The sequence below is a fragment of the Acomys russatus genome, chromosome 17 (genome assembly GCF_903995435.1).
Source record: "Acomys russatus chromosome 17, mAcoRus1.1, whole genome shotgun sequence".
NCBI classification, from domain to species: domain Eukaryota; kingdom Metazoa; phylum Chordata; class Mammalia; order Rodentia; family Muridae; genus Acomys; species Acomys russatus.
Window position 1 is genome coordinate 3,124,655 of NC_067153.1, and position 12,317 is coordinate 3,136,971.

Below are 12,317 nucleotides of genomic sequence, written 5' to 3' on the forward strand. Positions count from 1 at the left end.
TTAGAGAATATTAATTCTGAGTGATGGGACAATTTCTTATTTTGTTTGTTTGTTTGTTTAAGATAGGATTTCACTATGTAGCTCTGGCTGTTCCGGAACTCACTATTGTAGACCAGGCTGGCCTCAAACTCACAGAGATCTGCCTGCCTCTGCCTCCCGAGTGCTGGGATTAAAGGCTCCTGCCTAGTTAACTCTTACCTCTTACTAAGATTAAGAATGAGTCCCTCTACTGGGGACTCCTTAAGCCAAGAGCAATGCCATCTTAACCCCTTCCCTAATATCCCTGAGCTTCCTCCACTGTCATTGTTCATATTTTTTTAATGTGCATTTTTTCACCTGCTCCTCTGTCTCTCTTTAGATACTGTGATTCTGAGGGGGAACACAGTTTGGTCAGTTTATCTCTTATGTCAGAGAATGGAGTCAATAAATAACGTGAGAGATTAGAATACCTCCTTCCAAATTTTTCTCTACAGATACTCACATGGACACACATTTTATATGAAGTCATATTGTTGGCTAGTAATACGCTTTAAAGGAATCAATAGATAAACATCATTAATCATTCTCCTAGATGATTTTTGTTGACTCTAGGGATGAACCAATATCTCAACTCAATATCCTGTTATAGACTAGATTCTTTCTGATTTTTCATAATCCAGAACACAGTTTGACCAAGAGTTCCTTAGCTGTCTCTTTGCCTATTTCCAGTGTCACTACAGGGGACACAGCTTTGTGGCTGACATAGGCTTCAGTAATAGGGCTTGGCTGAGATCCCAGCTCTATCACTTCATGAGTTTCATACTGGAAGTTTCTTAGGTTTTTTTTGTGTGTGTGTGTTTTGACATCTTCACCTGTAAAATGCTAACTACGACACCCTTGATATCATTGGATTCCTGTGAATAATAAATCCATGACCACCAGAAAAATAATGAAAATGATCCCTGGCAGATGAGAAACAGGAAGAGTAAGCCATGGTGTGAAGCCAGTCTGACTGTGACATCTGTTACCCCATTGATTGGTGACGTTGATTTGGCAGATGTGGATGGCTAGGTGGGTGTCTTATCACCCCATGCGTCTCCCCCAAAGCAGCAGGGTCAGTTGTGGAGAATGACCTTTCTTCCATCAAGGGTTTGGTTGCATGCCCCTGCTAGAACCTCTAAACACGTGTTCAAAGTAAGCTATGTGAGGGTTAGTCCAGTAAGACATTTCCAGTAGCATGCCTTCCAACTGTCACAATACCGGTGTCAACATTTCTGCTGAGATTTTCTGATGTACCACCTCTCCATCTCGACTGTCACCTGCTCTGAGCTAAACTGAACCTCATCAGAGCATGGTCATTACTAACACCACCTCCCTAGTATTTATTTCCGTGGGTGTCACTGCCCCGAGAGAGAGAAGTGCACACTATTCACTTTTTCACACTTGAGCACAATGCCTGGCACACTTGATAGTTATGCTTTTTGCATGAGAAAATTTAGTCCCTATGATAATTAATCATGTCAGTTTCATTGGATTAAAAAACACCTAAGGGACTGCTAAAGTAGAGTTCTGGGTTGTCTGTGACAGTTGTCCCAGAGATACTTAGATCATTTATAGATCCGGAGTATAAAGCGACTACCGGGAGGCGGTGATGACGAAGCCTACTTAGAGGAAGTGGGCCACTGGGACCTGCCAATGGGATTGCTCCATCCTTTCTCTACTTCCTGTCTGCCACAGTGTCTCCTGTTCTACACTCTATGAGGCATGATGAGCCAAAATGAGACCTTTCCACTTTAAGTTGTTCTAGCATATGTTTTGGTCATGGTGATATAAAGTCAGAGCACGATTATTAATGTCACAGCTGGCCAGGTGTGCAGTTCACACCTGTAATCCTAGCACTCAAGAGGCTTGTCTTAGTCAGGGTTTCTATTGCTGTGATAAACACCATGATCAAAAAGCAACTCGGGGAGGAAAGGGTTTATTTGGCTTACATTCCCATATCGCTGTTCATCACTGAAGTAAGTCAGGACAGGAACTCAAAGAGGCCTTTAGTCTGATCTTGTTGAGGCATTTTCTCAACTGAAGCTCCCTCCTCTTCAGTGACTCTAGCTTGTGTCAAGGTGACATCAAACTAGCCTGCACAACCGACCCCTTGTCAGCTTGACACACAGACACCATTGTTACTCCTTTTCTTTCATATTCATTCCCAAGAGCTCACATTAATAAGATCACAATATAAAATGTTCTAAAATTTGAAGGTCCCACAGTACTTAAAAATTCAAACACCTAAAAGTTCAGTTTCTTTAAAATAGCTAGTCTCTTGAATTCCAAAGATTTTTAAAAATTAAAGGTTAACCGTGGGCTCCTGTCAAATCAAAAGTAAATGAAATACTTTCTTACTTCAAGAGGGAAGAACTAGGTCACATAATCTGAACAAAGCGAAACCAAACCCCAAATGTGTAAACAACTTGACATTCAATTATTTGGGATCCACTCACAATCTTCTGTGTCCTCCAAAGGGCTTGGGTCACTTCTCTAGCCCCACCCTCTTCAGCACATATGTCTTGTCTTCTAGGCTCCAGCTGACTGCACTCCATACCTGCTGCTGTTCTCGGTGGTCATCCCATGGCCCTGGCATCTTCTGCGGCAACCGGGCTATACTTTCACCAAGATCCCCTCTTGAGCTGTCTCCAGAGACCCCAGCCCTGCCACAAAGTGCCTCATCTGCTCTCCATGATCCTTTCGTGCCTTCAAAGCCAGTACCACCTGGGTGATTCTTATGCTGCCAAGTTTGGCTCTCAGTGTGAGAACATGGATTCTGTGAGCTGACGTTGAGGAAACACTTCTCAGAAGATTTCTTCTCACTGATGCTGGTCACCCCTAACTTCTTAGCTCCAGTTGGTCAGCGTCAGCTGTCCCAGCAAAGCTAAGGTTTTACTTTGGCTTGTTGGTCACAGGCGACTTTTTTAGCCCCCACTGACCAGAACCACAAGGTTCTCAACTCAAAATAGCAAGCAATCCTGAGAAGGGTCGTTAAGTGACTCCAAGACTTCACTCTGGATCGCACAAGCCAGGCCTCTGTTACACTTCCTGGCACTACTTTTCATTATAAATCTGCATAAGAATGGCCACTAATAACCACACGACACAGTTAATACCAGGCTATCTTGATGTCTCCTTTGTCAACGCCATTAATCAAAAACTCTTCAATTTAGCCTCAAGCAGACTTTTTTGGACAAGGGCAGAAAGCAGCCACATTTTTGGCCAACACAAGAACAGTCTCAAATGACACCACATGTTGGCAAGGATGTGGAGAGAGAGGAACACTCCTTCACTGCTGGTGGGAATGTAAACTAGTACAACCACTTTGGAAAGCTATCTGGCGCTTTCTCAGAAAAATGGGAATAGGGCTTCCTCAAGACCCAGCTATCCTACTTCTTGGAATATACCCAGAAAATGCCCTACTACATAACAGGGACATATGCTCAACCATGTTCATAGCTGCCTTATACATAATAGCCAGAACATGGGAACAGCCTAAGTGTCTCTCAGTAGAAGAATGGACTTAGAAACTGTGGTACATTTACACTATGAAATACTACTCAGCTATTAAAAACAAGGAATTCCTGAAATTTGTGGACAAACGGATTGATCTAGAAATTATCATAATGAGTGAGTTCACCCAGAAGCAAAAAGAGACAAACGGTATATACTCACTTATATCAAAACACTAGTCCAAGGAATATGTATCATGAAAAACTTTACTTACCAAGAAAGTGGGTCAGAGGAGAGGACATCCTATTGAGACTTTAGGCGAGAGTAGCATGGAAGAATGAGGAAATAGTAGGACCCACAGGGTCCTGGAAACCTACAAGAAGAACTTTATGACAGGCAGATCTGGGTCCTGGGGTCTTCCTCAAACTAAGGCACCAACCAAGGAGAATATAGGCATTAAACTTCGAACCCCTACCAAGACCTAGCCGATGAACAGGATATTCTACACCGTTGAGTGGAGAGTGAGATCTGACTCTCACACGAACCCTGGTGCCCCTTTTCTGACTACGTCCCCTGGATGGGGAGGCCTGGCGGCACTCAGAGGAAGGATAGCAAGTTACCAAGAAGAGACTCGATATTCCAAGAACATATATAGGGGGAGGAGGTCTCCCTCTATCAAAGACATAGGGGAGGGGACAAGGGGGGAAGCGGGAGGGAGGGAAGAATGGGAGGAAACAGGCTAACAATCGTGATGTAATATGAATAAATTAATAAAAAAAAGAAAGTCATTGTGCAGGTAAATAATTTGACTTAATCAAATTCTAATTTTAGAACCAACTTTTAGTTTTGCAGTAATGGATTGTAATTGTTGATGCAAAAAATAATAATCCTGTAAATCTGTGTAAGGATCATTAAACTTGCTGGCAAACTTAAAGAAACATTTTCTCTTAATTATAAATGTTCATCAATTCACAATATTTTTGTTAGAAATGTGATTTTAAATCCAATTTTTCTCATAAAAATTGGTAGCAGTTCAAACAAATATGAATTTTAAGATCCTAATAAAAAAAAAAAAGAACAGTCTCTAAATGGTTTCCTAATATTCTTCTCCTCTAAAACCTCTTGAGCCAGGCCATCACAGTCTACACTGTCCTCAGCACCACTGCCTTCCATGTTCCTGCTAGGATGGCCGTTAAGCCCTGCTTATAGCATTAAACTACGTTCCTTTTTTTTTTTTTTTTTTTTTTTTTTTGGTTTTTCGAGACAGGGTTTCTCTGTGTAGCCTTGGCCATCCTGAACTCACTTTGTAGACCAGGCTGGCCTCGAACTCACAGCAATCCGCCTGCCTCTGCCTCCCGAGTGCTGGTAAACTACTTTCCTAATCCAAAGTGTCAAAGTCTACATTTGGCCAACAAGCTCCATGGCCAAGCCTGTCTCAGCAATAGCCCACTCCTGGTACAGACTTCTGTCTCCTCACTGCTCTACTGCTGTGCAGAGACACGATGACCACGGCAATTCTCATGAAAGAAAACATTTACCTGGGGCTTGCTTACAGTTTCAGAGGGTTAATCCATTAGCATCATGGTGTGGAACATGGTGGCATGCAGACAGGCACTGGAGCAGTACCCAAGAGCTATATCCTGATCCTCCATCAGAGAGACAGACAGACAGACAGACAGAGAGACAGAGACAGAGACAGACAAAGAGACAGACACACAGATCGAAAGAGAGACAGACAGAGAGAGACAGAGACAGGGACAAAGACAGAGACAGACAGACATAAAGAAAGACAGAGACAGAAACAGTCAGACAGACCAACAGAGATAGACAGACAGAGACAAAGACAGAGACAGACAGGCAGAAAGACATAGAGAGACTGAGACCCTAGGCCTGGCATGGGTTTTTGAAACCTCAAAGCCCAAGCCCAGTGACACACTTCCCTCAGCAAGGCCACACCCACTAATCCTTCTCAGGTAGTGCCACCCCTTGATGGCTAAGCATTCAAATATGTGACCTCTGGGGCTATTCTTATTTACACCACCACAAGACTAAAGGAGTAACATCACTACACGCTGGAAGCTGTATTGCCGAGGAGATATTAAAATGGAGGCCAAGGAGAACAACCGTGCTAGGTCCACGGTATGTTGGAGAAAACTCAGCTCCCACTGAACAAGCACACATAGAACGACTCATTAATGTTGCTCAGGACACACCTACCTTATGACCCAACAGAAATCATTATTCTCTTAATTAAATTTATTCTTTCTGCACACTTTTTCAATGAGATAGAGTAAGATGCTCGTTAGGAAATAAGCCCACACCCCTGGAAGAATTTAGGTAAGGGCTAGATAACTTTTATGAAGGTCTGGGCAGCAAAATAAAGAAAGACCCCCTCTCCTATTCAAGGCAGAGTCTATCTGGTTCCATGAAGGTGTAAGCCGGGAAACTAGGCACCTCTGCTTACTTTAACTGTGAACGTGTGTGGCACACGTAAGATGAAGAGATGGTGTTGCTAAGACACTCTCTGACACGTGCTCACTGGACCACTCTGCGTGTTCTCATCTTGAGGCACAAACGCTCACGTGGGGGCCTCACTCTACCCTTCATTATACAGCAAGACGTGTCCCTAGACAGTGGACAATAAGTATGCCAATGCTTACATATCACCATGAGGGAAATTGGCAATATCAGGGCATATTACACATGTCTATAGGCTACAGATATGCATCGCCTATCTTAACCTCTTCAAACAGAAGGGCTTTTCTCCGGCTCCAAGTACAGTACCTTAAACTTTTGTACTTCTTGCCAAAAAAGTACTCCATTTTCCAATAAATCTCCTTTCAGGGCCACAAATCGCTGAAATTGCCGCGCTGTGACTGGATTCAATAATGCTTTACGGAAAGCAATAATCTCGCAGGATGAAGCTATCCACTTACTCGCCACAGGCTGTGCAAACAACACAGGAAGTCAGACATGTTCCAAAAGCAACAATCAAGTCCTTAATTAGACTAAACCCACCAACTTGTATTTCTTCTGATTTGGCTACTGAAATCTGTGGTATGGATGTAATAGAATTTGACAGCTTCCTCCTCTGACTCTTTGCCTTTTGTCTTTTTTTTTTTTTAATGGCTCCACTATTTTTAGAGACTAGGAAGAAAAATTACTGAATGATTTACACATAACTACACTGTTAAAAATTTTTATGGTTTATGCCTAGTGAAAAAGTAGAACAGAGTAACTATAATGCTATGATTAGATATAATTACATTGTGAATTATCTGATTGCATGACTTTTCATTATTTAATTTATTCTTTTTTTAAAAATTCAATAATTCTATAATTTAAGTTGAAAATTTACTGTAACTCTAATCATGCTTTTAAAAATGCTTTTAAACTATTTTAGTAAACGATGACCTCTAATTAATAATTATAATAATTAATGATATTAACGAACAATTATTACTTATTAAACATGTTAATGATGTACTGTTAGGAATGGAAGACAGGGCTTTATTCATGAAAAGCAAGTGCTCTACCACTGACCTTCATTCCGGGACTACAATAATTCTTGTTTTGACATAGAACCTCACTATGTAGCCCTGGCTAGCCTGGAACTCACCTATGTAGCCCTGGCTAGCCTGGAACTCACTATGTAGCCCTGGCTAGCCTGGAACTCACTATGTAGCCCTGGCTAGCCTGGAATTCACTATGAAGACCAGGCTGGCCTCACCTTCACAAAGATTTGCCTGCCTCTGCCTCTTGACTGCTGGGATTCTTATTTTCTTAATAATGAAATTCTTCTGATGAAGATTTATTTTACATATTATAAAATCTAGAAGTATCCATTGTCTTAATAGTGCTTAGAGGTATTTTATCTACATCTATTTTATATTGTAACCATTTTGGAATTAACTTTAAAAAATATTTTACCCATTTAAAGTCACATATGCAACCTCTTTTACTCGCTCAAATTAAAAACATAGATTTTATTAAATTTACCAAATTTATGTATTGAAAATAGATTTCAGCTCTGTTGGGGTTCCACAGAATCACTGTGAGAAGACAATCATACAAGGAAGTACCATTCCAAAGGCAACACTTTAGATGGACGTACAAATTATATTAATGATAAAATGACATTACTGACAAGGCATTAAATAAGTTCCTTGAAACAAATCACATGTGACCATCAATGCAAATGTTTGAGTTTTGCAAGAGATGCCCTGGGAACAGCAAGGAGAGAGTAATGAGTTCCTCGTGGAGAGGGGCAGCCTTGACCGGAGGGCCCTGAGCTGGAATGGAGCGGTGACAGCAACTCCAGGCAGTCTGGGTGAGTCGTGGTGCCATTAACCCAGACACGGTGCAGAGATGCCTATCACTGCTTAGCAAGGCACAAGCCATGTTCTCTGGACACAAACTTAAGACTCTCAACATCTGGTCCATATTAAGATTACAGCCCTATAAATAGGAACGACTATGGATTAAAGTGGGATGTTTATTTAAAACCTACTCAACAAAGGCCGTTTTAAGACCTGGTTCTTAAGACACTAAAACTTAGCCATTTAGCTAAAACCTGTAATTAAATAAATACAAAATAATGCAAAATATAAATCACAATAATATAAAATATAAGCTCACTATACTTAGTGTTTCAATAAAAAAAAAAAAAAAAAAAAAAACCTTTCCAAAGATCGCCTCCTTTCAGGAGGAGGCAGATGCGGAAGAGAGCTTCCTGATGGACACACACATGCCTCCATCCTGCAAGTGAACCTTTACTTTGCTCCTTAATTTGAATGGCTCACCTGGGTCTCACTTTCCGTGACCTCCGGAAGGTAAATCCTCAGGAGCTTACAGACTCACCCACAGGACTATGCTCATCATTGCTAAGAAGCAAATAAGACATCCCCGAAGCCTCAGATAGAGTGAGCCTGACAACCTCCAAAGTGAGGTTGTGACAGATGCTTTCAGGCTAAGCTGTAATTTGAAGTACGGGGCAGTGAAGGATGACTTAACCTGCTGGCCACGCGTCATGTGACTCATTCTTTCTGTGCAATCCACCATCCTGGTAATAAACTACCACACACAGCAAGAACAGCTTGTCTGACAAACCCAGGGCACACACAATTAAATATATCTATGTCCCCAGTGATGAGGACCAACCTGAGGCCTCAAGTGCAAAGCGCATGTTTAAAGGTCAGCCATGTGCTCCACAGTTGAGAGGTCAGGCGTGCTGCGGAACAGAACCCCACAACGGCACACTCCCCCCTAAGTTCTATCTGCCAGTGGGGGCACAATGGCCGTCAGTTGGAGGCTTAGACAATGAGGGTCAGGAACAAGAAGTGTGTGTGTATGTGTGTGTGTGTGTGCGTGTGCACGTGCGTGCACACATGCGTGCAAGCAGAGACTGTGCATGTGGTATGAATGTGCATATGAGTATATGTGTGTGTTGTATAAGTGTGCATTTGAGTATGCTGTGAGTGTGTATATGTGTGTGAGAGTGTGTGCATTATGAGAGTGCGTGTATGTGTGTGTATCTGAGAGTAGGTGTGTGTGAGTCTGTGTGTGAACATATGATTGTGAGTATGTATGTGTGAGTGTGTGTATGTGTGTGTGAGAGTAGGTGTGTGTGTGTGTGTGTAACACTTGGATAGAGTAGAGTTCACAAGAGGAAGAACAGGATGACTTGCCTTCCAAACTCCGATTCTCCTGTCGTGTCTCTGTTGTAACACCTCCTCCGCTATGTCTTTCATCCGTATCTAAAAGCAGAATCAGTTGTTTTATCAACACATTCGGAATTGCCAAAGCTTGAATTGTTTATATTTTAACAGCTTAAGAGATGAGGCAAAGGTCAGCTTAGATAGGAAAGTGTCGCTCAGGATGGAGAGACTCTGACTGAGTAGTGAAAGCGCTGTCATCAGTGTTTTGGGTGGGTTCTCCTTCTGGAAGCCAGTTTCCTCATCTGCGCCCTCACTAACTACATTGCTCCAAATGTAGGTGACAAATGTAGGTCACCTCAGCTTGTGTAGGGGCCGGAGCTGTGGAGTCACTGGCGGCCAGTGATTTTGAGGAGACCGCCATGACTCACAGGCATGCAGAAGGTGCGCCTGCCTCCCACAGGTGTGCCTTCCCTACAGAGTCCCCTAACCTCAGATGCAAAACCTTCAAGGCAGAAAATTGCATCTGTATTGAGCATGTGCAGGAATTTCCAGATTTGGTTAGCATTTATATTAGGTTATTATTTTAATAAATAATCTAAGGATGACATAAAGTACATGGAGAATATATGGGACCATAAGCAAATACAGCCTCATTTTTAGAGAAGAGATTTCGGCATCTTCAGACTTTTAGTGTCTCTTGTGTCCCCTGAATACCAAGGGACAGCTGAATTTGGGAGGTTTCTGATGATGTGTATTATGTCCTTTTTCTGGGGAACCACTCCCGCCAAGTCTGTGCTGTGTGTCTTTTATTTGTTATCTCTAACAGACATCCCTAGCAGCTGGTCTGAGAAGGTCTGCATTACAAACCAAGCTCCAGCTTGAACCCGGGGCTACACGCATGCTAGCCAAGCTCCGAACCAGCGAGCTTCACGCCGTGCTTGGTGTCCCTGTCGCAACCACGCGTGAGAGGAAAGACACCTGGTCTGCCTTGCAAGATTCTCAGGGCCATCCCTGACTCTTGTCTTTTCTGAAGCGTGGATGTCAGTTCCTCTCTGAAGCCTGTGAGATGCCTCGCGCTGTTTAGTAGGAATGCTCACAGATTTGCATTTTTGGCTGAAGACTGCTACAATCAGCTTGTTTTGTTGGTCACCCAAAGAATGCAGAGTCAGGAAATGACTACAAGTTACAATAAACAGGACTGTGGTAAAGATAATGAAAAATGTGGTAAATAGTATCTATAAGGCAAATGTCACTCTGATTGGCTCTGGAGAGAGAGCTGAGTTCCGTGGAGTCAAAGCCTGAGGAGACTTGAGTTCTGCCAAAACTTCAGAACATCTCACTAAGCGAGTCAGCTCCTCTCGATACTAGAAATTCTGTATTTCTGATTTTCTTTTCCTTTTTTTTTTTTTTTTTTCTTCTTCTTTTCTTTTCTGATTTGCTCAGGTCAAAAGACTAAGGATATCTCCAAATTAAGTAGGCCCCAAGGAGTTTGACAAATTGAAAATAATATAGAGGGATATTTTCCATGTTTTCTTCCTGATCAGTATTAATGACATGTGTGTTTAAAAATCAAAAATAGCAGACAGGCTAACCTCTTTTTAGGCATACTTGTCTTAAATGACCAAAGCAAATTTTTTGCAAAGCAAAGCAAATGACAAACATGCTTTACAAAAGAAAAAGTCCTCACTTTCCAAGCGGTGTTTTTTTGGGTTTTTTGTTTTGTTTTGTTTTTGTTTTTCAGGAGGAAGATCTTTCCAGTATTTTTTTTTTCATGAGCACAAACATCCAGAAATACAGCATGGATATGCAGATGGTGGATACACAGATATGAGAATACGGAGGCATGAGCAGACACTGCAGGGTCATCTCCTATAGACGGGCCCACACCCTCTTAGTTTCTCAGTAAATAACATCTGTTGTGTCAGTACATGTGGACAACTCATTTCTGCATTGAAACCCCATTTTACAATCTTTATTTTATTTGGAAATCTGAAGAGCTTTCCATAGAATGGAGTTACTGTTAACTCCTTTAAGTATTCTCCATTGTGTCATGGCACTGAATTTTCTTTTATGTCCTTGCTCGTTTGTGTGAAGACTCAATAACATTAAGAATACCAATTGCCAGCCAGGCATGGTGGAACCAGACTGTGAGGTCAAGGCCAGCTGGCTCTACATAGTGAGTTTCAGGCCAGCCAGGCCTATGGAGAGAGACCCTGCCTCAAAAACAAGAAACAAACAAAAAACCTCAAACCAAGCCACAATAACAAAAACCCAACTGCATTGATAGACAAGATTCAAGTCTCTTCTCTTTGCCAAGTGCCATGCAAAGAAACCAAGCACACACCGCTGTCACTCATGAGAGAGGATGGTTGTTGTATCTGGGCCTGTAACTTGCAGCAATCCCCCTGCCTCGGCCTCTGGAGTCCTGGGATTACAGGCGTGTGGCACCATGGCCTAGCGCAGTAGCTGTTGACAGCGTCGTTTTTCAAACGAGAAAACTAAACTAACGAAACTCAAAAAGGAGGCATGAGCGTGCGGCAGATCCTGGGGTTGGAATTTAAGACGCCCAACTCCGGGCTTTTCACCGGTTACTTGCTGAAGTTTCGTGGCGGGTCGACAGGTAGTCAGGTTTCAGGTTTGGCTAGGCCGTGCCGTTGCCACGCCCAGACTGCACTGGTCACGTACCTTTATCTTCTGACGTGATATGAACTGTTCGCTTGAGAGAAACAATGGCAGCCACACGTTTTCCAGCCTGTTCAAAACGTGCTTCTGGATCTCCACCAGCACAGCCGGCTCGAGCTGCTCGTGAAGGATCTTCCCCCAGCCCCCGCTCAGAAGCATTATCTAGGAGAACGAGAACAAAACAGAAACCATATGCTTAGGAAAAAAAAAACCACCAACAACAAAAGCCATTAGCTCCCTCATTCGTGCTGCGACATGCTGGACACGTGCCACTGTTTCCATTTTCTGTAGACCATCGTTGGCTGTACTGTACATTGTAATGGGGTGTGTAGTGGTGGTTGATGTGCGGTTTTGCTTCCTCTGGGATCCAGAAGAAAGTGCAGAAGTGAGTTGTTTGTGTGTTTGTTTATTCGTCTGTTTTGTTTTGTTTGTTTTTCTGTGCCAGGGCCTCAGCTACAAGTGCTCTGGCCACTGGACTCCACCCTGGGTTGGGACTGCTGTGTG

The 12,317-nt window shown here is 42.7% G+C and overlaps 1 protein-coding gene across 1 annotated transcript in view; it reads right to left on the reverse strand.

The window, feature by feature from the left end:
- The window catches only part of Rgs22 (regulator of G protein signaling 22), a 112,691-nt gene that overhangs the window by 11,309 nt on the left and 89,065 nt on the right, over window positions 1-12,317 (reverse strand). The window contains exons 19-21 of the mRNA XM_051160504.1: window positions 11,817-11,975; window positions 9,162-9,230; window positions 6,259-6,420 (exon numbers count right to left, since the gene is read on the reverse strand). Of these exons, the coding sequence (XP_051016461.1) occupies window positions 6,259-6,420; window positions 9,162-9,230; window positions 11,817-11,975 (390 nt within the window). The remainder of the gene's footprint in view (window positions 1-6,258; window positions 6,421-9,161; window positions 9,231-11,816; window positions 11,976-12,317) is intronic.